Source organism: Thermobia domestica, chromosome 3, assembly GCF_964235325.1.
Source record: "Thermobia domestica chromosome 3, izTheDome1.hap1.1, whole genome shotgun sequence".
Taxonomy (NCBI): domain Eukaryota; kingdom Metazoa; phylum Arthropoda; class Insecta; order Zygentoma; family Lepismatidae; genus Thermobia; species Thermobia domestica.
The window spans coordinates 156,706,957-156,734,387 of record NC_137456.1 but is presented as its reverse complement, the minus strand read 5'-3'; the positions used below and the strand labels follow the sequence as shown (position 1 = coordinate 156,734,387).

Sequence of the window (27,431 nt, the reverse complement as noted above, 5' to 3'; positions counted from 1 at the left end):
TGCAAGATGAATTTCGTTCGTAGGCATTCTCATATGCCCTCCATCGTGCATTTTGTCTGTTGACTGTCGTCCAACCTGAAATGCTACAATCCATCCCGCCACTGTCCGATACGGTAGAGCAGCTTCACCTCAGGCCTCTACTAATTTTCTGTGAATCGTCCTAGCATTTCGCCCTAGTGCCACCTGGAATTTGATAAACACATGCTGTTCTGCACGCGTGAACATTGCGTTAGGGTGGTATTTCACACAACAATCACTTTAACAATGTCTACTCGCCACATACACCATAATATGGGACCACAGCAGAGTTGAATTGACTTGTACACATCTACGGAATACACTACGTTCGCCATTTGTCTCCCTCCCACGAGACACTCCAATCGTAGCAGTGTTGCCAGTTCGACTTAGATGACCCTTGTATATTTAAAAAATAAATACATAAACTTTATTCTTCATTCTTCATGTATTTTACTATACGTGAACATTATCTGCATTCCGTATTCTCTGGTTGTCAGATGTCGTGAAGTAGTGACTAACTTTATACAAAAATGAATCTGCAATAAACAGCATCCTAACCCTAAGAATATATATATATATATATATATATATTATTGTATGAGGTCACGAAAGTAGAACATTTAATATACAATCGCGACAGCTAGAAGTAAAGTGAACAAAATGGGAACTATTGCAGATTACATTGACATAATTGAATATTGTCTTCGAAAATTTTTACAAATTTTTACAATATATATCCATACACCGGTATCTTATATACTGTATATGACATCAGTGATTAAATTAAATCTGTGGAAACACTTGCGCCCATGGCAATGACTTACAAAATATTTATCTTGTAGAGAAATTATTATTATTATTATTATTATTATTATTATTAATAATAATAATAATAATAATAATAATAATAATAATAATAATAATAATAATAATAATAATAATAATAATAATAATAATATTAATAATAATAATATTTCTGTATCGGCAAGTCAGATCACTGATAGGAGTGTTCTATCAAACGAAACATACAAACGTAAACTAACGACAGGACTAATGAACAAAGATCAGCTTGGGTTAATGTGTACCGAGAACTTCAAACGGTGATATATTTATTCTCAATTTATACTTAAAGACACAAAAAATTATCAAAAATGAAATAACTGGGTAATAGAAGTTTGCTGTATCTCGCTTATAAAATAAATAAATAAAATAAAATGAAATAAAATAAAAGCAAAATTGGGAGGAGTAAGGAAATTTGTCAGCGCCTTAAGAAATTGGAATATAAATAAATCACTTTGAGTCAATTTAGTTATATTCCTTATTCTCAGCAGAGTTCAAGAAATTGGTGTAAATCCTGAGATTTAAGACTGAATGAAATTTCTAAGCTACAAGTGTAAGAAGGCCAAAGATTAACTAGTGTTTCTCTAACAAAACAATAAAATTTCTTTCCAAATGAAGAATGTATTTGTCAATAAAAATAAATTAAAGATTACTATCTTCTATAGCTACTTACAGCTTTCAATTTCTACTGTGCAATTCTGTGAGTCTAATGGGTAATAATGGAGGTCCATCATGCAGGCCAAAGTTGTAGTAAACCTCATTCCATATGTGATACTTCCGTCTCCATTTAGGCGAACGAGTTTGTTTCTTTCGGTGACGTCATGGAGGAAACTGCAAAGAAAGAGAAATCTTATTTTATGAAAACTGTAAAAACCCAACATAGAAATACATATTCAATGTAATATAAGGACACATTGTATTTGCATCAATGAGAACATTATGCTTATGGGCACCAATAAAAGGAGCTCGTAATGCCTTTGGTCTCCTTGCTTTTCAGTTAAATTGTAATGGTTTAGAGTCTAGGTTCAGAGTATCATCCAATTTTGTTAGTGCTGAGCATGAATGACGCTTCTTCTCTGAATTTTAAAAATATATGCTTTATGGTTTATTGTGCTGTATGCAATGGTGTAGTCACACAACTAACAGTGAGGCTGGTTTAATCCAAGTTATTGTATATTAGGAATGGTACTTTCTATGATACGATAATTCGTTAAGGAGAGGGGGTCAAATTTTTTTCGGAGATGGTTTTAGGTCAAGGGTAACCTTTTGGGTTAATAGAGACCCAATTGGGATCAAGGGCCGATTTTACTATCTTACTAGGAAAGACCCTTTGGTCTGGAATTCGAACGTTGCTTTGTAATCCGAGCGAGTAGTATCTTTTCTCAGAAAGCAATTACCTTATGTATCATGGAACATTTTGCCTTCCAAGTAATAATCTCTCTCTCTCTCTCTCTCTCTCTCTCTCTCTCTCAACTTACACAACTATTCCTTTCTAAAGTAAGTACGGGTTTTCAAATATATTTTTAATGTTATTAATTTACATTTTTACTGAATCTATTATTGTTATTGGTTGATGTGATATGTTACCTTAAAATCCCGTGTATTTATTGTTAAAAGTTTGAAAATTCGAATTCATGAGTCCCAGGAACAGATTGACCCCATTAGTATTATTGTAAAGTAATATATATCTATATCTGTATATCTATCTATCTATCTATCTATCTATCTATCTATCTATCTATCTATCTATCTATCTATCTATATATATATATATATATATATATATATATATATATATATATATATATATATATATATATATATATATATATATATATATATCAGTGGCGGCTCGTGGAATAAAAGATAGGGTGCGCCAAGATCCAAGACAAATACTTTATGTTACTGCTACTACTACTACTACCAAGATATTGTCATTATTTGATTATTAAGTGAATTGCTTAAAAAACTCGAAATTGTAGTCAGAAAAACTTATTATACTAACACATTTTGTGTTAAATTCCTTTATTGTGGTAATATAGTCTTTGTACGTAGACAACATTGTTAGTGCATTTAGTTTGTCTTGGCTCACCTAGTTCCTTAGACAAGTTTTCACCCTTTTTAATGTACTGAAACAACATTTTGATTCTGCTGTAGCTACAGGCGTTGTCAACACTATGTCCACGAGTTTTGACACCTCAGAAAATGTATCTGTTAAGTCATTGTCACGCAGAAATAGTAATAATTCACTGGTGTTATTAATTGCGCAAAGAATATCGTTGCTGTATGCGTCCGATATTTCGGATATGAGCTTTTCTTCGTTCAGCATCGAAATAGGAACAAGATACAACTGCTGTCATTTTCCCGGAAGGAATGTTTAATAGTAGAAAAGTTGTGAGGATTCACCTATTGAAAACGCTAGTAATACTTTCTAACAACACGCTTACTTTATTCATTTTTGCACAACCTCACGAAACCACAGAGGGAAAAATAGCACAGAATACACTAAGAAGATGCACGTCTAAATTGAGGGGTGGACTCGCGGTTGATTCTGTATTCCTTCAGCAGAAGTAAGACAGGAGAGCAAGGTCAAGAGATAAAACAACTGAAAGTGCGAAATCAACAACCTCTACAGACAAAGCGAATTTTGACGACAAGCAAGCTTCAAACCTTTTCGTTCGGAAGAGGTCGGGTGCAATCGTGTGATCAGGGCCTACAATTCTTGGCCCATCGTACCTATATTCAAGCTGGGTTTTCACGTTATTCGCCACACGAGTCAATGCAAGACAATACTAGGTCCACACTGAAACAACTTAGGCCCTCTCTCCCTTTGTCTTAAACTGACCGCCTGAATAGCGTGTCCATAAGCGTAAGTAATACATGGAAAAAGTGATTTGAAGGAGTCAGAACTACTGTTTTTGGTTCAGATGGAACTTATAGCAACAATACTAGCAGCAAAGATACATACATATTTCTATGTTAATACAAAAACGATGGGAGGGCCGGGCCCATTGAGGCCTTTGTGACGCTCCGCCTCTGATATATATATATATATATATATATATATATATATATATATATATATATATATATAATATTATGAGAGCATGCTTTCATCTACCTACCAGGAAGTTACTTTCTAAATGATTAGTTCCCTTCAGTTGTTGATTTTATTGGAAATTAGCATCCCTTTCAGCATTGAGGCTATATGAGACATGCACCTACATTCTAAAGTTTAGTCCGAACCACCTTAATGCGTTCAAATTTCAAGACTTCCAGCGTGAATCAAAGCCGGGACCCTCTCCTAGAGACCAGAGCAATGTGGAGAGTTGGCTGCATTTAGGAACACATTGAATACCATTCTTCCTATTAAGTTTCACCTAAAGTATTTTAAAACTATTTTTAGATAAAAGTAAACTATTTTTTATATATAAAAAAGCGCGTATTCTATCGTAAATTTCTGATTATTACTTCTAGTTCTTAAAAGATACAAATTGTTAGAGACCTGAGATATTGATTAATATGGTTTACTGAGGACACATTGAATATCATTGTGCACATTCCTGACTCATACATTATCAAACCTCCGCTGCAGAATTATATCATGTTCAGTACGTCTTTCATATCCATGCATATTGTCGAAAAATTTATATCTAATGAATAACCAATTTATGGATGCCCAAATACCGACATCCAATAAAGTCGAGCAGAAACAAAAGAGGACAGCCAGTGCGTCCATATCAGGGACCAAATGGATGTCTATTGGACGTTCTCGTGTTTCCTGGAGAAGGATTTCACCAAGTAAACGAGGAAAAAATATCTGGAAGGGGCCACAAAAGCGTGGTATTCTTCTTGCGTTAGGCATTACCATCCCTTCCTCTCGAGAGAATGTCTAAACTAAGGCAGGCAATAAATCATTTTTTCTAGCATATGGATATGACTTAAGAATATTGTGATCAACACATTTTGATGTCTTTCCTTGATTTCGCATAAAGCTCTATATTTTACAGTGGACCCAAAACTTACGAACCTATCGTTTTGCGAACAATTTGGTTTACAAACAAGTTTTGTTAACAATCCTCCCCCCCCTCTTCTTATGAACAACATATTTTGGGATACAAACACATATCTACCTACAACAACAATTTTGCGCGCTTAGCAGTGCTTTGCATGTTTGTCGTGAACATTATTTGTCAGAGTTCTGAGTTCAAAAACTACTTTCTTTTCCCCCTACCTTGTTGTTTGTTTTAGCCCTCATACTGTTTAGTTTAATTTAGTGTATTCATAAAGAATAAAGTTATTTTCATTCTATGCTTTTCATCACAGAAAACCATTTTATAATGTAAAAAAATACATTCAATACTAGTGATGATATTAAGTGTGAACGTGAAGTAAAAGCAAGAATAGGAATGGCAAAAGGAGTCTTTAGGAGGAAGAAAATGCTATTTTGTGAGATCTTGAACAAACAGTTGAGAAAAAGACTCATAAAGTGCTTCATATGAAGTATTACACTGTATGGGTGAGAAACATAGACATTACATACAAAATATTAGAAACGAGTGGAAGCTTTCGAAATGTGGGTGTGGAGAAGAATGGAGAGAATTAGCTGGGTCGATCGAAAAATTAATGAGAGGGTGTTAGAAAGGGTGGGGGAGAAAAGAACAATTTTAGATATTATTAAGAAGAGGAATAGAAACTGTCTGAGATATTGGCTAAGAAGGAACTGTACCATAAGGGACGTTTCAGAGGGTATGGTAGGAGGAAAGAGAGGGAGGGGACGAAGGAGACTATAATTAATGGACGATATCAAAACAGATAAATCGTACGTGAAGACGAAGAGGTTAGCGGAAGACCGTGGAGCATGGAAGCTTCTCAGTTGCAGCGAGTAACCTGCCAATAATGGCAGAATACCTATGTTGATGATGATGACCATGTTTCAGTGGTTAGAACGGATTAATTGTACTTACATTAATTTCAATGGGGAAAGTAATTTCAATTTACAAACATTTCGGTTTACGAATCGCGTCACAGAACGGATTAAGTTTGTAAGTTGGGGATACTCTATATTTATTTCTTTCCACGGGCGAAGTACTGTGAATAGTCATTCTTCTTCCTTTCTTTGGAGAAACGGAAAGAGCTAGTCTCACACAGGATAACACTTCCTTTTTATTCCTTATTTTTCTTGATTATAAAATCAAGTCGAGTAAATATTATATATTAATAAGTGTTTCTTTTGTTTTCGGACGATATGATCACATTTCAGAAAAAAAGAAAAGTCTTAGCATAAAACGAAATCTTTTATTACTTTGGCAAAATGTTAAATGCATAAAGTAAAGGGACACAGTTTCCATGGGCTTTTAGTAGGTCAGTGATTTCTGCTAATACTCGGATCCGAACAAAAAACTGTAATTAAATAATTAGAATTAAGAAGAAAATATTCCAAACCATTTTTTAAAAGGCAGTTAGGTTGTTAAACAGTTAAATTGTAAAATATTTAATATTATTTTCTTTGCTTTCGCAACATTTTGATAAATGTGAAATCACCTAAATTTCGACAAATGGTCTTGCTATAATATTATTTCAAAAATGTTCAGTAATTTTTCAAGTTAATGACCTATCAACATTGTACGCATCCACGGTACAGATGCGGGAAGAAATAAAACCGTTAAAAAATCTTAGTACACATAATTATAGGACGGTGACGTTGTAAGCACATTGTCGTTGGAGTTCTCCATGGAATTATACAGTGTAGTGTTAACTCCTTCGTGTAACAACATTGGTATTCGTGTCATTGCTATTTCGCTTATATTGCCAGCAGCAGCCATTACAAAGTTGGAATTACCCTGCTAAAGTATTAAATATGCTATTACGTTTCTCCACTTCTGCGAGCTGTTAAATGCCTGATTAGAGACAAGCTCATTGTAATCTCACAGCGACACGCATTGATCACGACGGGAATTCTCCGCTTCACTCAACCCATGACTCGTCGCATTCTCTCATTTTCTCCTTGCCTTCTTCCTCATATATATAGTGAGCTTATTGAAGTCCTTAGAGACCGTTGAGATTTTGGTTTATCGTAACTAGTTAGTGAAAATTATATTCACGAAGCAATCACAGGTTTTCTAGTTGTAATGGGTAATTACAAATTCCCTTTTCACATTTCCGGTACTCTTTAGTATTGAACTATCGGTTTGGTATTTCATAAATATACAGTGTGTTCGTGAAAATATACAATGAACTCACGTATTTTTTAACCAAATAAGATAGAAATATGATTCTTTCAACACATTTTTTTAAGCCCATGTGCAGATGGTTATCAAAATAGTGGTAACACCAACGGAAAACATAATTACATTATTGATACGGCTTTTTTTGTTTTTTACTATAGGTGACTTGCAGAACAGCTCTGATTCGCCATGTAATGGAAGCGTGTAAAACATGAACGTTTTCCAGAGGAAAGATGCATAATTTTTCATGCAGTGTAGAACCCAGTTCCGTCAGCGAGAATGGGAGAATATATCTGTTCATGATTCTGAGAGATCAAGAACTGAAATCAGAATAATATTGAGGTCTGGAGACTAGGACGCCAAGAAATATTCTGATGTTCACGTAACGAAGCCTCAAAAGCTAGAACAGTGTTAATTGCTGCATTGTCATTTTGGAAAAATGTGTCATTGATCGAAAACAATATATGAACCATAGGATGCAGGTGGGATCATAGGATCTCTACTCAGCCTGATATTTTACTATAAATGATTACGTAACAAAACATAACAACGGCCAGGTGCTGCACTTACGTTCCCAATGTTACGGTACCAGCTTACACATCGCATGTATTGAAAACTACAAATGTATACATTATTTTTTTAATCATTTGTATGTATTGCTCATCTGTAAGGCTAAAGTCCTTGACATGAGCTCCAATATTAAATTCAACTGGTTGAAACATTTTCAAGAGACAGGAATGATACTGAATGTGATAATTTCCAATGAATTAGCGAAAAGGAAAGAAACGATGAAAAAACAGTGATTTTTATTATATTGCATTACATCGAGTTATTTATTTGACAATTTAAATGCAAATTAAACTTATAAACTATACCCGTTCTTTCCGTCCAGATTTTGTATTTATATATCAAACTTCTCTCTAAATGGCCCCTTTAGGGACGGATATGAGTCTTTCTTCAGATACGAAAAATAGGACGCCCTAAAAGCCATCGAAACTTATTGTTGGATACTAAATGCCTTATCTGACAAAATAAATCCAAATGAGGCTTATAAACCACATCTGCCCTCTTCGCTTAGATGTTATTTATATGCATACCCATACTCAATGGAACTATCTATTGTGTGTTTATATGCCACACTTATATATGCCATGTTTCTATTCCCTTTCCTTCCGATAATAATAACCCAATTAGGACATACTTGCGTATCGAATGGGAAGGATAGACGCCTTAAAAGCCATCCATACATATAATTGTGTATTGAATGATATTTTTCATAAATTAAACACAAAAAAGGCTTAAAAACCACACCCGGCCTCAGTAAACGATCCACTGTGTGTTATATACCACTCCTGTTTCTAAAAGGTTAGTAACAAAAATTCACAATTTGTCCAGTGCGAATCCGCATGCTGTATAGAAGTAATCATTTTATACTCAAAAGAAATGTATTTGGTACGCGCGACCACCTGGCACTGTATTGTTAGATCTATGTCAATAATTCGGTGGACAAGACAATAAGAGGTAATTCACTTCCTTCCGATATAGATAACCTATATGAAGACACATTTGGATATCGAGTGGAGAGGATGTCGTGAATATTACAAGAGTAACATCTTCTGAATTGATATAGATGGAGTAGTTAGACGAATGGTATCTTCGCAGAGGGCGGAAATCATGATGATTGATGTGGCAGTGTAACGGCCAGAAAAAAATATACACGCACTGGTAATTTAGATTGTTTTGATTTATTTGTCTATTTAATTCTCAGTTTCACGATTGATTATTTTAATAGCTAACCGAATCATGTCAAATATGACATTTCAACAAATAGTCAGTAGAGATACTCTCGCCATTTAAACATTTAGCATTTAAGCTGTTTGTGCATGTATTACGTAGTTTAAAGATATGAGTAAGTGCTTGAGTGCATCAAAATGGCGGTCAATTATGCCTCCTGATAGTTACTAATTAATTCTAATCTATTGTAAGTTATATCAAGGATGTTACAAATAGAGGATCTGCCCATATGTATCGTCATCCTATTAAATCGATGAAGCCGTAAAACAACCGAGCATCGGCACGTCTGATTGGCTACTCTCGTTTCCATCATCTTCTGATTGGCTACTTTCCTTTCCGCCATGATTGATGGCTCAAAACATTGCGATCCTATTGGGTGGAGTGAGCAGAGTAGGGGTGGAGAAACTCTGACGTATGGCTTCAAGATTTTGTTGTAAGGGCAGATTCTCTATTTTATAAGATTCTTGAGTTATATGCTTCGATAGGTTCCGATCTAGTTGATGTAGTCAAGGATCTTATAAAATAGAGGATCTGCCCTTACAACAAAATCTTGAAGCCATACGTCACAGTTTCACCACCCCTACTCGGCCAACTCCGCCCAATAGGATCGCAATGTTTTGAGCCAACAATCATGGCGGAAAGGAAAGTAGCCAATCAGACGTGTATATGCTCGGTTATTTTACGGCTTCATCGATTTAATAGGATGAAGATACATATGGGCAGATCCTCTATTTTATAACATCCTTAGATGTACTCGTTTCCTTTTTCTTCTAGATACTCGATCTAGTTGTGAGTTATTTTTCTTTCTTCTTTGCACAAGAGAATATTTAGATCAATAGAAGAAAGGGAATTAATAATTTATTGAAACTACTGTGTGAAAACAAATAGTATTCAATATTTAAATGTATTCTGTACAGCACGAGTAGTTTCCCATTAATTGTTCACGAAAATACTACATAATACACAGTTTCTGCTCATCAAAAGCAAAATTAGCCATTTAAGCGTGCACTAGTCTGCTGTAGTTGTTGGAATAATGTATATTTTAAATAAAATGAGGAGCTAAGATTTTGCTTCCACGGATTTTCCTATATCAACATATCTCAGAATTATCTCCTACATGATTAGTTACACCAAATGTAATAACGATTATTTTGAGTTCACTCGAGCAGACGGCTCTACCAAAAACAAAATTTATAGGTAAAATACGATGTCAAACACTTTTCGTAAAAGAAGAGGAGTGTGAATATAAGTAATTTCAGTCAGTGGATATCATATTGAAATATATTTTGAATGGTAATGAACGTATTCTAAGTGTAACTATTTACTGAAGCGGAAGGCGGAAGAGTACAAGGGAGAAAAAAAAGGTGGAAAGAAACGGCGGGAATATTCTGTTCCTGTTACCAATGGACGTTTGCGATGCATGTAATGCAATATACGATTCTATTACAAAGAATTGTGCGATAAAGAGCGTAATATTATCGTGGTTTATGCATTAGCTCCTCATTTAGTGCATGCTGTGCAAGAAGAAACCGGAAAATGCAATAGATGTGTGAAAATTTGGTAGAGCCGTCTGCTCGAGTAATGCCATTATTTTGTTCATAGTTAATGTTACAATCTGCAGATAAATATGCATTCTGTTACCGTGTGATCCTATAAAATGAGATCAAACACAGGTAGTTATTCCAACAGAAATCAAATCTATTCTGAAAGGCATTAAAGAGAAAACTTCAATACCTGGGGAGAGATAATTTTAATACAAAGGTCAATACGCGGCCTTTAGTAATGCTGTGCAATGTGTTTTCTATGCGAAATATTTAAATATATGCATATGTTTGAAATATTAATTAGGTTTATGCTCATGTACTCCTGTAATACACATCGGAAATATGGATATGAAGAAACATTTTAGCACATGTCATGTGCCATGTTATATCTATCTACCTATCTATCTATAAGAATTGTACACTTCTTGTCATAGAAACATAGATGGCTTAAAAACTAAGTTTGGAGAAAATACCATAGATCTCTACGTTCCTTAGATCTGTGCTTACACGGAAATCTATTTTTCCTCCATTCCGCTACATTGTAACATGGCCATTTGGAGCAGAGATATTAACCATCTGAACGTTGCTGTCGAATAAATATGTAATTACCATATATGAAAAGGTCATAAAATATGACAAGAATTTTAGGAATGATAAAAAAAAATGGATCAAAAGATTGCGATCTTGGTCCATAATTAGTTTCTGGAGCAGGCCAGAAAAGGTTTAAACGACCTCTAAATCGAGTTTTCGCATTTTCTACGGAATAAGCACATTACACTTAGTTTGGGTTTGGCTACACTATATGCAGTTCTCCTGATATAAGGCCTACAAGAGGCTCTTTTGATAAAAAAAAAAAAGTCAATTGAAATTAAAATCTGGCTTACTGGGTGATGCAGAAGTCATGCTTCTATGGGATGCACACCACCAAGGTAATAATATACACAGATGGGCAACTTCTAGAATGAAGTCTTCTTGGTGTAGTTGTTAGCATAACGGAATTGCGTGCAGAACATCGTAACTTCGAATTCTGCTTACGAAAAACTGTTTTTTTCAAACAAAGAATCTGCGTTCTATTGCGAAGAGTATAGATGTAAGAAAATCATCACAGTTATGTAATATAGTACATTACATCATACAGTATATATTAAACCAAATCATAAAGCCTTCTTCTTTTGTCTCTAATGTATATTCTTGAGCCGAAAGTAAAATAGAAAGCGTTCGTCTAGTTCTTCAGTATTTCGCACAAAGGAAATCATTACGCACGAAAATTAAAGGTCACTAAATTATATCTATAGCTTCAACAGCAACCAATGGGAATACTCTGGTTGGTCTGTAGAAAATACATACTTTTATTCAAATGCAAGAACATTAAAGAATATTCCAAATGGAATAGCTTCTAAAGTAATATAACGGACTTTTCGCATTGAAATATTTGAATTATAGACACCAAAAAATATTATAGTGGATTAAAGAAAATAATCATCAAAGAATCAGGTAAGGAAGAGAAAGTAACGGGAAAATCACAAATAGGTACGGATTGTGTTTACTACTTTGCGGCATAATCAAGTGGCTAGCGTACCGAGTTACCAAGCGGCAGATGAAGATTGGGAAAAGTAAAGAGAGGCAAAGTATGAAGAAAGAAAATAAGAAAATGTGAAAATCGAAAGTCCAAAATATCAAAATATACGTAGGGCTATATACATTCTAAAAGATAAAGTTGTAGGTTTACACAATTATTCCAATAAAAGTTGAAGTTAACAAATTTAAACGAAATTTTTAGTTTGATGTTCCGCGATTATGCTCTTGAGGCTAAAGAAGACGCATGGAGGAAACGTGAAAATCCCAAGAAAACTCACGGACGCGTTATTGCCCATCATAAGCTCGAGTGGGCGGAGATCAAATCAGAAACTCCTCGTTCATACTTCTATCTTTGGGATAAGGGAAAATTGTTTCAAATCGAAAACGAGGTCGAGCAGGTATTCCTCAGCTTCTGTGTTGTGCTGCGGGTCGGAGTCAATGGTAAATAAAAGTGACACCTACACACGTCAATACAATAACTATTTATTTACTAATTAGGTTTAGAGAGAGACTGGATCAAAAAAATATTATGTTGAAACATAGAGGTATATTGATAGATATATAAAAATTAGCATAAATGCGGGAGTCGCTTCAATAGGACGATCAATAAAGGGGTAAGTATGGAACTAAATGGCTGGACAGAGTAATACGATAATAATTCTCTCGGCTTCTGTTATTAATTGTATTATCTGGTCTTCATATTACAGTAATTATCGTACATCAATGTGTTCTGTTCTTCTCTTAATGCTTGATTATTTAAATGAGTGGTTTCCAACCTTGATTACCTGGCGACTCCTATGTAAACCCTGTATACTTCACATTCTTCCTCTTAGCTGGGCTAACCCCTCCAAGGATTTCATATGTATCATTTAATTCTTAAATTCTAAATAATAATAAATAATAATAAATAATAATAAATAATAATAATAATAATAATAATAATAATAATAATAATAATAATAATAATAATAATAATAATAATACAGAGTAGAAACTGGATGCAGTTAGCTAAGGATAGAAGTCAGTGGAGAGCTTTTGTGAACGCGGCATTGAACCTCCGGGTTCCATAGGCCATAGAGTTAGTTAGTTAGTTATAATAATAATAATAATAATAATACCACTTTATATTTACATTCAGCAGAAGTTCTCAATACCATAATACTGCAGTATTTTTTGTACCATTTTTTGTTGTTTAATGAAACCACAGTTCTTCATATTTATTTTGTGTTTGTTCAGTGTTTAAATATGTAATATTTGTAATTACGAATGTAATATATTTTTCGTAAGTACTTGCTCACTATTCACTCCTCAGGCAGAACTCCTTCGTGACCAAGAGGTTAGCATACGCGCCTCTGAAGTGGGAGAGTTGCCCCGCGTAGCGTAGTCGCTAACGCTCTCGCCTTGGGTGCGAGCGGTCCCGGGTTCGATTCCCGGTAGGGGCACTCTTTCGAAAAAGTGTAAAACCACCCTGAATGAAGTTTTCTTGGGTTTTCCTCATTCTACCTAACTCATGGTACCTAACTTATAAGTCCCAGGCCGCTTCCTTCCTTCCCACATCCTTTCTTTCTTCCCTTTCCCCGGATTGTGTGCTCGCCGAGGGACGTCATCCCTCAAAAACGTGAAGATGCCGAAAGCCCAGAAATCTAAATCCTAACCTAACCTAACGTCTGAAGTGGGAGACCCAGATTTGATTCCTGGTGGAGCTCGTGTGGCTTGGATTCCGCGTTAATCAGTAGGCCCACGTGTTATATAGCCTCGCTGCTGAAAGGGACGTTAAACTCAAAATCATCATCATTCCCCAGGTTGGGAACCACTGATATAAACTAAATGTTGTCTCGAATCTGTATTAAAATAGGCTTTGAGGTGGACAAACATCCTATGCGTGGGTTTTCATAGCGTCTTCCAGTTTCATCCCACTTTTATTATTCCACTATTATAATCCGTCTTATCGTCACGTCTCTCTTAGCTTCGATGTATAACCGTGGAATGCAAAGAAAAGTCAAATTTGAATTAAGTATTTTTGAACATTGACTTCTTTGCTTTTCTTGCTGATAATGTGATTTATTGCCGGATTAATTTAGAAGTTCGATTATATTTGGGTTCCTGCTTCCGTAGTTTTGTTCCTCTCGCCATCTCCCAGAAAATTGGCCAATCTACAGTATGTTCTTACTACCAACACTTGTTGACTTGATGTTATATTCTGCTCCTAAACATTTTCCCCTGTTTCGAATTCGCAACTAAAGCAGCCTGTGTTCAGACTTAGTGTTAAAATTTGAATAAATAATTATTTGAATATTTGAACAATAATTTCCTCAAATATTCATTCTTAGGATGAAATTCGCTTTTGAGCAATTATTCAGATAATGAACAACTACTTGGATAGTTATGAGAACAATTATTTAGATGACGAAGAACTATTTGGATAACACATGATTATACGGACAAGTATTCGGATAATGCATAATTATTCGAACAAGTATTCGGATAACAAGATATTATTTGAATAATTATTTGGATAACGCATAATTATTCTAAAAATATTCGAATAATAAAGAATTAATCGAACAACTATTTGGATAACACATATCAAACAAGTATCCAGATACGAGATATTATTTAAATTATTATTTGGATAACGCGTAATTATTCAGACAAGTATTCTGATAGAAGATATTATTTGAATAATTATTTGGATAACGCGTAATTATTCGAAAAATGTTCGAATAATGCATAGTTAATCGAACAGCTATTTGGATAACGCATAATTATCCAACAAGTATCCGGATACGAGATATTATTTAAATGATTATTTGGGTAACGCGTAATTATTCGAAAAAAATCGAATAATGCATAATTTATCGAATAACTATTTGGATAACGCATAATTATTCGAACAAGTATTCGGATACGAGATATTGTTTAAATGATTATTTGGATAACGCCTAATTATCCGAACAATTATTCGAATAATGCATAATTAATCGAACAACTATTTGGATAACACATATTGAACAAATATCCGGATATGAGATATTATTTAAATGATTATTTGGATAACGCATAATTATTCAGTCAAGTACTCTGATACAAGATATTATTTGAATAATTATTTGGATAACCGGTAATTATTCGAAAAAATATTCGAATAATGCATAGTTAATCGAACAAATAACTCATTAATCGATTTGGATAACTCATAATTATTCTAATAAGTATTCGGATACGAGATATTATTTAAATGATTATTTGGATAACGCATAAATATTCGAACAAGTATTCGATCACAGTTCCCGCCAAGTGGGGTTTGCTGTGAACAAGCGCCATGTGCTTAGCTTTCTATGTTTTTACCGTTCCCTTTCACTTTTATCAACACACTATTATCATTCCTCTTATCATCATCGTCTCCTTTAGGCTCGTAGAATAGTAGTGGAACGTTAAATTAGAAGAAATCGCACAAGTATTAGAATAACGAGATATTATTCGAACAATTATTCGGGGAACGAATTCTTATTCAAACTATTACGTGGATAAGGAATAATTATTCGAATAATTGTTCGAAAATTGAAAAGAAATATTTGGAAATGTGAGCATTGGAATAACGGTAGAAAAACGAACAGGCCAAAACAATATCACACCGTTTAGAAATGCTTCGTATTAAAAAATGTTGAAAATGGGCTTCTTTGGGCGTACAAACATGGGCGTACACTTCTGCACGTTAGTGTAGCGACGTTTTTTCTTAGGATATATAATTACAAAAATGCAATTTTGTTCACAGGTCATTCATACGTTACTGACATAGAAGCGTAATGCACAGTAATTTTATGAATCCACTGTATAAATGACTACAGATCTAACTCTGGCTTACCAGACAAAGCGTAAACAGTTCCTAGTCACTAAGGAAGGTTGACTAAGTATTTTGAGCATTTGAATGATTATTAAAAAGAAAGTAGGCTGTAAATGAATAAATGAAGACTTAATTTTATTTGGCAATTAGAATCCAGAACATATCGTCAAAAAATGAAAAAAATAAAACATTATTACTATTCAAAATATGATGTACCATTATTGTTTGTTGACATTTTACCCCTTTTCATCACCATGGCTCTATAGGACGTAAATCTACGGTTAGAAGCGAAATCCGAAATATTGTAATCCGTTCAATGCTCTCCAACTGGGAATCGAACTCGGGATCACGTGCACCAAAGTGCATGTTAGCCATTAGACCAGTCGGATGACATATACTATTATATCGCAATTCTAACGGAGAATACATACATGTTGGTTACTATCATCACTAGAGTTAGCCACGAGACAGAATTTTGGTGATGTGATTAGTTAAAACTTTCAAGAGAAACAGATACCTTTCCCGAGACGAGACATCACTTTCATGGTACTGTTTCGAGACGAGATAGTTTTAACTGTTGTTTCGTAGGCAAGTTAAAGTAGTGAGCAAGCAATGTACGGCTTCAAAGCAGAGACAATCCATGAAAACATAGTTTATCACTGATAGATTACAAGATCCTTATAAACAAAGGTATGATTAGTTTAGTTTTTAAGGAGTTTGTTTACTCTCTGTCTCTGAAGTAATATCTACTTTTGTCTGTCTGTGTCTGTCCAGAAGACATAAAAATCTTACATGTTATTTGATGGATCGTCATCAATTTCGGCCAGAATGTAGAAGGTGAAGTGTTTGGAATCAAGTTCGTTGATGTGGGGTGGTCCATCTAATTGATCCCAAGATATGGACAATAAAAAATCAATTTCTGATAGGCCATTCCTATGGGATATATGTATATCAATCAGCAAAGTAAATCCCCCTTGCGTGTTAGGCAACACACACATCATAGTTGTTAATGTAGTTGCCTATGAACCATGCATTACGTTTTATTTTAAGGACTTCGGCTTACTAAAAATTCCTTGGGTATCTATGACAAACCGAACTTCCGGTGTGTACTGTGACGTTGCTACTTGGTAAGAACTACGTTAAATAATAGAGGCTGGATAAATAAAGGGAGATCGAATTGAATTAGAAACTCTGTAACCGTGTTACACTGCAGAATATCCTGAATAGGCTCTAAGATTCACCACTTGCAATATCGTTTTTAAATTGTATAATATGCCAATGCAATTCAATCGAGAGTGCAGATGTTTATCTTTCCAAGATCCTGTGAGCTCCCTTGTTACTATATGGTTAGTGGCGGTCGTGTGTTTGGGGCAGGAGAGCCAGTTTCGATTTTCGGTGGGAGCTCATGATATTCGGAAGTAGATCTACGTCCCTTATACCGTCATTGCTGAATGAGACGTTACACTCCATATTGTAACCAATCTAAGGTCCTGCTTTCTATTACATTCTTTTAGGTCTATCCGAAGGACTTTTTCTCTACATGCTTTCCAATTAGAACTCCATGCACCCTACGATTTTTTTTTCATACGAGCAAAGACTTCCGTACACCCCAGACGTTTCGATCTCATACTTTTGTCCAGTAGGTAAAGAGGTTTTCGGTATCAACTAGAAATCGATAGGTATTGATATATTATGTATGCCACAATGTACAAGTAGTTTGGTATTCGCTACGTTGGTATGACAAGCTTCCTCTACATTGGCGACTTGTATAATAATCCTGCAAGTCTCGAGAGTTTCTGTTCAGCATAGTCAGAAAGGGAGCACAGAAACAAATGCAGTCCTTTTTAGCAAGAGAGGGCACGAATACTCATACCTTGATGCACATAATACTTAATCTAAACAATTATTTGGGCACATTGCATAACTTTAGTATAACTACAGTAAATATATTAAATGCTCTAGTGTCTTATTAAGCGAATCTATTATCTTCCGACATGTATTTCAAAGAACAGAACTCCTTTCGAAAATCGAGGAAGGACAATTGATTTATAAAGATAACCAAACAAGTTCTGTCGCTTTTTCACTCACCACCTTCGAACGTCGATATTTCACCTAAGACGTACCTAGAAGATCAAAAATAGTTCCCATCAGTATCGACGACCTTCTGCCAATGTTCTGAAAGAACATGTATTCCATCGCGGTAGAACTTGGTGGGCTGTGAAGCGAAGAAGGTATTAAGTGCATTTTGACACTTTACTAGGGATTTGAACTGGCGTCCTCTAAGGTGATTCCAAGGAACGGAACAGATGATAATCGGACGGTGCAATGTTCGAGGAGTATGGCAGATGTAATAGTGTTTCCCATCCAAGGCGTACAATGGTGTCCCGGGTCATCCTAGCCACGTGGGGCTTAGCGTTATCCTGTAACAAGAGGACTCTTATGCGATTCAGAACTGCTGGCTCCAGAGTTTTGTGTTTTTCTTAAACACGATTTAATTGCTGAGAGTACACAGTTGCATTGATGCTCTGACTAGCTGATAGCAGTTTCCGATGCACGATGCCGCGAGCAGTTCACCAAACTCACAGGAGAAACTTCTTCTGGTGCAGTGCTGATTCGGCTGTTTTGGAACCGGTTCATGGGATGCTAACCAATAACGACGGTGCTGTGGAACTTTGTACAGGACCCACTTCTCATCACATGTCAACACCCTGTCCAGAAATGACCCCTTCCTCAGACGGGATAGCAAAGAAACACAGGTGTTTACTTGCGTTGCCTTCTGGCCCGTAGTCAAACTACGTAGGACTCATCGCCCAACTTGTAGTGCTTCCCAAGTTGATGGAAGTGCTGCCGAATGGTTTCTTCACTCACACTGAATTGTAGTCCCATTTCTTCATATGTCTGGCCACTGTTCGTCTCAATTTCTACCTGAAAATGTTTATTTTGTACATGTGTTGGTCTTCTGACACGTGATGCGTCTTCGAGTGTTTCGTCACCGTCTTTAAATTTGTTAAACCACCGCTGCACTGTCCGCGTAGTAATGGCACCCTTAACAAATGCCTGGCATATCTTCTGCCCCGCTGCAGCAGCGCTTGAGCCCAGTTTGAACTCTTACAGCATACACGTCCTTATCTCTGTGGAGTTTCTATGTTCACTCTGTCCTTACGCAAGTTGACGGTGTAACCGAACTGCCACAACCAGATAGTATGTTGGATATACCTACAACAACAACTGACCTTCGCTTTATCTCCATTAGCATTTGAACTCAAGGTGTGAGGGCCAATTAAACACAGGCCTCCACAAAAAGCGACAGAACGTTCTTGGTTACCTATATACTTGCCCTTCTCTCCTGTGGGTGGCCATGTCGGGACAAGATGTTCATTTTTTATATACAACACGAGAATTAAGTTCCTTAGGCTGGTACATTGAAGCTATCTAAATGACACTACACATGGCCCGTTACTATCGAATTGAGCCCTGGTCAAACCAAAGTCAATGATAGTTTAGTTGAATGTTGTCGGTAGCGTTGTTTCAAATTATAAAGACGATTCTACTCGGATGCTAGTAGAGAACAGGTTTTCATTTGCCACAGCAGTACAAACTAACTTGATCATCATTATCTTGTCCTAATAATTTGAAGATTCCTGATCAGCATAAAGTCTCGCTAGAGACCTTGCAACACGAGTTTATTTAATCGTCCTATAAAAGAAAAAACAATCTTTAGTATAGCATTTGTCAAAATAACGATCTTGAACTTGACTGTTCAACCTGGTAGCTATGAGTAGGTCAGTAGGTAGTGCCATCTACAAATTTATGTAGAAAGAAAAAGTGAAACGTTTTGTCAGATAGTGAATCGTCGAATCGGGTGTCAACACGTCTGCTAATATAAACCAAGCTAAATTATGAATCTGTAACAAAATAGATGTGTTCTTCACAAAAGTAATATCATTAATGACAGTGCAAACTATTACGAAAGTTAACTTTTTGGACAAATATGTGGGAAATAATGTACCGTAAACTGGGTATACTTTGGTCCTTTAAAGGCAACTTTGGCCCAAAGGAAAAGAAAGATTTTATTTTTTCCTATTAATACATGGTTATTATTCTTCTACTAGTAAGGAAAGTTGTGGATCGAAGTATTACAACATTGAGAACACATGAATATTGGCGTTAGTGATTTATTTCCGGAACATGGAAAGCAAAATGCTAGCAACTGTTAGCAAGTAAACATTTATTATATTTCAAGTTCCACAACTTTTGTTCATTGCATTAAAGTAACATATCCTGAATGCATAAGTAAGTAGAATATAAGAACATGTTCATTAGCGAATATTAATAAGCTAACGCTTTGAATGTTTGTTTAATTACGCACAAATTATTAAGCGTTTAATTGCGTGGGGTAACATTGGCCAAATTTTGGGGGCAACATTCTCCCATATTTTCTAAGTGTTGAAAATGGCCCAATATTAAGGATGAAATGGTGTACAAGTGGTACGATGTAATAAAGAAGATTAACTCCCACTAGCTTCTAAACGAGGACATTATACAGTGCTTGAATTGCAAGAATTTTCTTCCTAAAACTGGAGCAGTATGATACCGGTAAAGTACTCTACCGCAATGAAGAATATGGTGCTCTTATTTTTGGATGTTAAATATTTATCCACTTTGAGAGATTTTCATTGAACGATACTCTTGTTTGCCTCTAAATTCACAAAAGTGATTCACTCCTATGTTTGTAATACAAGCATTTTAAGTTACGTATCCAGAAATTTGTAGCGTTCTTTTCTAGGTGTTTCGTATTCACTCAAGTAAAATACAAATATCTTCATGGAACGATATTTCTCGTTCGATTGAAATTGAGTAAAAAAACATGACAATTTCACCAATGTGTTTATAATATCCTGTTCTTTTCTTCTGTTTCTCAAATACAGTGTTACAATAATACTTTCGTGTATTAATTAATCATTTTGACAAATGGACAAAAGTTACCACAACCATGAAAAATCTAGCATGGCATCAAAAAATTGGAACTCTAATCACCATTCTCGGTCATACTGATTATTTACTGCTTTCAAAAGAAAGCCAAAGGATTGCACTTTAACAAGGAGAAATGCCGTAATATTAGGAGATATTACAACGAGAATTTGGAATATTAAAAAAATATATAGGCCAAAGTATACCCACTTTACGGTATTTCTATAAGTGAAGTTACATGCAGTGACGAACGTTTATACTTCTCGAACAAAAATCAATGTTATATATTCATTGGGCTGTTTAAAACACGGTAGCATATGGATAAATATTTGAATTTACTTAGAAGAAATGATTTTGTTAGATTGTGTGGCCAAAGCTCAACTTAACTATAATGATATTACTTATAGACAGAAAAAAATGCCACAAATAGGTTTGGTTATGCGGGTTGCTAAAACTTCAGTTTTAGCAAGAAATCTTTATTTTATTTTCATTTGTTAACGGTAATAAAATGTATTTTTCCACTATATGGCCATCTTTGATTTGAACAAAGCACTAACGACCTTGAATCAGCAGCTGCCTAATTTTCTAGTTTTGTTAGAAAGGCATGCAACCAAGGGCGCCCATGTTGTGGTTTCCAAGGGTGGGAAGTATAAGCAAAGTTTCAAATATAGTTTCAATTTTGCTGTAACTAATGTAAAAATTCTATTAGGTTTTTAGATATTTCCAAGTACAATTTCCTCTTAGGGGGGGGGGCAAGCGCCCCACCTTGCTCCCCTGATTGGCGCCCTTGCATGCAACAAGCCTCGAAGGCTTATATTTCTTAATAAATTGTGTATTATCATCTACAGCAGCCCTGCCCACGGCGAGCAGATAGTGGAAACTCTCCTCGTGAACGCTCACGAGCATTCTACGAGCAAATACCATTGTTCGTGCTTCGTGGATCTTCGGGTTTTGTCCTTAGAGGAGCGGAAGTGTTGTCAACCTTGACGGTAATCACTAGCTTACCAAAAAAAAAAAAAAAGTATGTATGGTAACTGATTGCCATTTAGTGTAAAGTGTTTTTTTACAATGTGGTAACCGTTAACTATAGACAATACAAACTTGTAACAGCAATCAAATGATAAACTATGTACGTTCCTTTTCTTCTTTTTTCTTTCCTTTTGTTAAAGAGGGATGTGGGTTTGTTATATTATGTTGTTTCGCTTTTTAGGAAAAGAGATAATCTGTTGATAAGAAAAAAAACTGTAGTACTTGTTTGTAATTATCTAAGTATATCTCCAGAAAATTAGCTTATGCATGTATGTGTGTACGAATAGGCTTAGCAAGGGGTTGGTTGTGGAGATTAGAAGCCACTATTACACTATCAATAGGAAGAATAGTATTTCTTACTCCACTTTTAAAGTTACTTTGATCGCAAAGAATCAAACAAAATATTAAGAGAGCCAAAGAGATTTTCCATTTTTAAGTGTGACCGTTAGTGACTGCAATTAGTTTTTTTTTTTTTTTTTTTTAACAAGGAGTGTCTTTTTAATAAGGAAAAATGTATTGTCCCTGGCTGGTTGCTTGCCGGTGGCTTGTTAAAAGTGAAAAAGAATGTTAAATCATTTCAACGACTGAAGCTACACGCTTGTCTTTCTTCGATAGTTACTGACTGATTTTTAAAGTCACAATGTTGTAGGCCTATTGTAATAGCGTAGGCCTACTGTAATAGCGTAGGTCTACTGTAATAGCGTAAATTCGAAAGGAAACGTTCCAACTGAATGATACGAACAATTATTCCCAATGTCTTGAACATGAAACGTGGGTTGCACGGATAACGCTTAAAGTAGGCTGGACTGCACTGGAATTTCCTTTCGGCAAATTAGTGTTTGGTCGAAACTCGGTTCTTCTGTGTAATTGTCTCTTAACAACATTTGAACATTTCTTTTAGATAATAATAACTAACTCTATGGTCTATGGAACCCGAAGGTTCAATGCCGCGTTTACAAAATATTTCCACTAACTTATGTCCTTAGCCAACTGGATCCAGTTTCTACTCTGTACTCTTATTTCTGCAAGATCCATCTTAATATTGTCTTCCCATCTACGCCTAGGTCTTCCTAGTGGTCTTCTTCCAATTGGGTTTTCAGTTAAAATTATGAAAGCGTTTCTAATTTCTTCCATTCTGGCTACATGGCCTGCCCACCTGAGCCTTCTACACTTCATAACCCTAATAATGTTAGGTGAGCGGTATAAAAAAAACTATGCATTCTTAGTTATGAATTTCCTCCAATCCCCATTTTCATCCCTCTTTGGTCCGAATAATAATAATAATAATAATAATAATAATAATAATAATAATAATAATAATAATAATAATAATAATAATAAAGCGTATTATTATTATTATTATTATTATTATTATTATTATTATTATTATTATTATTATTATTATTATTATTATTATTATTATTTTCAACCTCCCGTCGTTCTCCTATCAATCTAGCAACGAAAGGCGTTTACAACTTAGCAAACGTGAAGCGAATGACAAATTACAGACCGAGTGCTAATGTAATACAACGTCACGAATTGTGTAAGCAAGCTAAAAAGGTCTGAAACAATTCGTTTCCGATTTTTGCAGTCGTTTTTACGTCTGTAAGATGACATGTTTAATATTAGTTTCTTTCTTTCTTGTTCATTTGTTAGTTACTTCAACGCTAACTGTAACCTCTATCATGCGTCTTCCTTAACCAAAAAACGTACCAATTTTATTTCCTGCAGTGTTTTCGCTTCACTGCTTTCGAAATGGGGAGGGGGAGAGCACACCTGCACATTTCACGCTTGCGTCTGCTCAATGCTTATCATCGTGCGAATTTCTGGCCAGGCTTGGCCATAGGTTTTTTGCCATCATGTGTGGTTGGCAACACTTATCGGATGCAGTGGAAGAAGCGAAGCTAGCAGCACCTGTGCTCACCTGTTCTTATCTTCGCTCGTGCCCGCTCACGCTTTGGCTCCGGGAGCCAATTCATGGACAGGCCTGATCTACAGGGTGCTGCTATGTATGAACAAAAGAAAAATGTACGAAAATTTCCTTTTTCGTAAAACGAATGAATGGTACACAGTTCTTTGCTTAAATTTTCAAGCGACGAAACTTCAAACAGTAAGTGAATCAAAGGTAACAGAAATTGATACAAAATACAGCTGTAAAATGCCCGGACTTCGTATGAGGAGAATTGAAGTTTATGTAAAATATTTGGAAGTAAAGAATGAGATATTTGGAATAAATGACGAACAACGCATTTGGCTTTGCCGTCTGTGTCGATTTCTAAGTCAGCTGACATCAAAGAGAAGAATAAGATTTATACAATTTGGAAATAAAGGAATGACCCCATGTAAACGTCGCCAATACCTAGTGACCTACTTGCTGGCAAATGTCGATCGTCGCTTTAGCGACGCGCCGAAAGCTTGCCGCTAGTGTGTCACTGGTTGCAGGGTTTCGTCGAGTCGAAAGAGATATCTTAGAGTTGGGGTGTTGAAATTAATACCACGTAGCAGCGAGAACTTCATTTTAGTCCGCGCTCCTTCTTCGATTCGTCGCGGAGAATCGCGAAGGGACAAACAGGAACTATCGCCAGTCATGTGCATCCGGTTATTATTTTTTCCTGACGAGTTGTTTCTAAAGTTAGCTCTAGAGTAACCTCTACCTCTACATCATAAAGTGAAAAATCTTGAGAGGGGTGCGTATAATTGTATGAATTTACATGGCAAATGTCGCCGATCATTTGAAAGTGAATATGAGAAAACCATAAAATAAAGTAAATAGACGCATGTCATTTTCTTATTAAATTACATGGCGAGCGGATTGTATCTGATCCCAAACGGTTATCGTAGAATATATACGGTTGCAGGAGCACTCTGATTAGCCAAATTAAAAAGACCTCAACGATTTAGCCCTCTACAAGCGATGTTTTCTTCATCACCTCCATGGCCAAGTTGGAAGAGCACGCATTTACTAATCAAAAGGTTGGTGGTTCGCGCCCACTCCGTGATTGTTTTTTTTACTTAATGTTTTGTGTTTTTTAGACTCACCTTGATGCAAACAAATCACGCATATCGGCGATAGGGGAACAATTTTGTTGTTGATTGGCGTTTCGTTACATCTGTACCAGTGGTGGGCTGCTGGTGGTATGATTTTCAAAACGGAAGTGGGACCACCGCGAATTGTCACTGCGGGGCCGACAATGTTTGGCGAGATGTCGCTAGTTGCCCATTGGTGGTCCACTGACGGTAACTGCATGGAGGAGTGAAATAAATAACGAAGAACAACCTTTTTGACCTTGCCATCTGTGTCGATTTCCAAGCCATCTGACATCAAAGCGAAGAATAAGATTATACGATTTGAAAATAAAGGAATGAGTGAAATAAATAACAGCGTTGTCACTATCAATTCCTGAACCAGCTGGCTTAAGTCTTCGTCCCTAAATTTGGAGTTAAATATCATTCAGACTGTCATCAATCATCTTAGTGACCCCAAAAACTAGGAATTCGATATTAATCTAGGCCATTTACGATTATTTTTACATGTCACCCCTTTCCAACTAACATTTCGTCGTAAACAGCATCAAAAGTACATTATTCAACTCAGCGACCGAGAAAATATTGATCGCACTCCAATATTGTTTTCGACTATTTTTACATACCATTCCTTCCCAAATCTCATACTAAGGGGGGAAAGCATTTGGAATTAAAGGGTATCAAGAGTATCACTATTCATCTTAGCGACCTAGGAAACTATGGATTGGACACTAATATCGCTCGCTTTCGTGCGTGTCACCCCTTCCCACCCTTGCATTATATCCATTCCGATGGGGGATGAATTTGGATTTGAACGGAATCGGGAGTGTCTCTATCATGTTCAGCAACTCGGAGAAGTATGAATTGAATTATGAATTAATATTTGTCATTTTGATTATTTTTACCTGTCACTCTCCCCTTCCCATTGCGGAATATTTAATAAGATCATAATTTATCCAGGATCCACTTATAAACCAAAAATCATCATTATCAGTTGAGTGGAGTAGGTAGAGGTAGCCATCAAACATCGTTACATTATTTTTTTTATTTATATAGAAAATGTTCCTCCTCCTACCCCTTAAAACAAAAATTTTCAAAACCAATGTGACACGTTTATCTATATTTTTAATGAGAAGTACCATACACATTTTTAAATCTTTCTAAGTTGATAAGCTCGTGATATACTGTGTTTTTGGCATACATTTGTGAACTTCCTCTAACTTCTTACGGTTAGAATAAAAAAAGAAACTTCCATTCGGAAAAGCTGGTGTGATAAAAACCTAGGTAAGGCTAAGGCCCACTCAAGTATTGAAAATCATCCAAATCAGTTCAACGATCAAGGACTCTTTTTCAAATCTGTAATCTGATACAAATCTGTAATGTCATTCCTCCCCACATCCACCCTTACTCTTTCTCACCCGAGATCAATGGAGTCTGAGGTTGAAGTTGGACGACGTCGGGGGTGTCACTATCCATTTCAGTCAGCCCTAAAGTTGAATGGATACTAACATTGGTCATTTTCGATTATTTTATACATCTATTCTTTTTTATCCGCATTGGTGGCGATAATGGAGAAATTATTACTTTATTGGCACCGGGTTATTTCAGTATTCATCTCAGCGACCGCGAAAACTATGGATTGGACACTAACATCTGTCTGTGTTTTAAGATTATTTTTAAGTGTCACCCTTCAACCCTACCTTTCACTCGTGCTCACCCCCATACCAATACTGTGATAAAAAAAATCTAAGTTGTGTTATGATGCAATCACGTACTAAACAACATCAAATTCGGTGCAGCAGTCTAGGAGGAGTTAGCCGTCACACATTTTTACATTTTATTATTAGATATAAATAGGTAGATTGTGTTTGACACAATTGTTTCAGTTTTGCTACACGGCAACTTCACTGTTAGTGTTACGTCAATCTTCTGAGCTTTTCTCTAGGTGATTAAAATGACCTTTTTGTCTCCTACGGTAATATACAGAACAACAAACGAGTATGCTCATGCTCTTTGGTCACGAATATGTAATATTCCGTGCAAAATCACGTAGAACAATTACATTTTGAGAACTAAATGTTCAAAGAAGATCAAAATATCGCTTGTTGTTTCAACTCTGAACATAATGGATTGATGTATATTCATTCTAGACAATAGTTGAAATCATTTCAAGCAGTATTCTGAGTTCTGCACATACATACATACATACATACATACATACATACATACATACACATACACACACACACACACACACACACATATATATATATATATATATATATATATATATATATATATATATATATCAGCCAATGCATTATACAATACAGCTAGACCCGTGTTCGATTCCCGGCGGGAGCGCATGTGGTTTGGATTCCACGTTAATCAGTAGGTCCACGTCTCATATAGCCTCGCTGCTGGAAGGGACGCTAAACTAAAATCAACTCAACTCAACTACAATACGGCTACTTTTTGAACGATGTCTTTCGATTGACATAAGAAGTGTGGGTCACAGCAGAACCGCTTGCCAAATGGTGCAGTGCTAGGAATCTCACTAGA

General features: G+C 35.7%; 1 protein-coding gene and 1 non-coding gene across 3 annotated transcripts in view; one reads left to right on the top strand and one right to left on the bottom strand.

Annotated features, from left to right (window-relative positions):
* The window catches only part of LOC145680823 (gamma-aminobutyric acid receptor subunit beta-like), a 446,609-nt gene that overhangs the window by 24,904 nt on the left and 394,274 nt on the right, over positions 1 to 27,431 (bottom strand). For both annotated transcript variants that reach the window (XM_081751911.1, XM_081751912.1), the window contains one exon: positions 1,532 to 1,689. In XM_081751911.1, coding sequence (XP_081608037.1) covers positions 1,532 to 1,689 — 158 coding nt within the window. The remainder of the gene's footprint in view (positions 1 to 1,531; positions 1,690 to 27,431) is intronic.
* Positions 13,370 to 13,443, top strand: TRNAP-UGG (transfer RNA proline (anticodon UGG)). The gene has a single exon. It is a non-coding gene; the product is annotated as a tRNA-Pro (tRNA).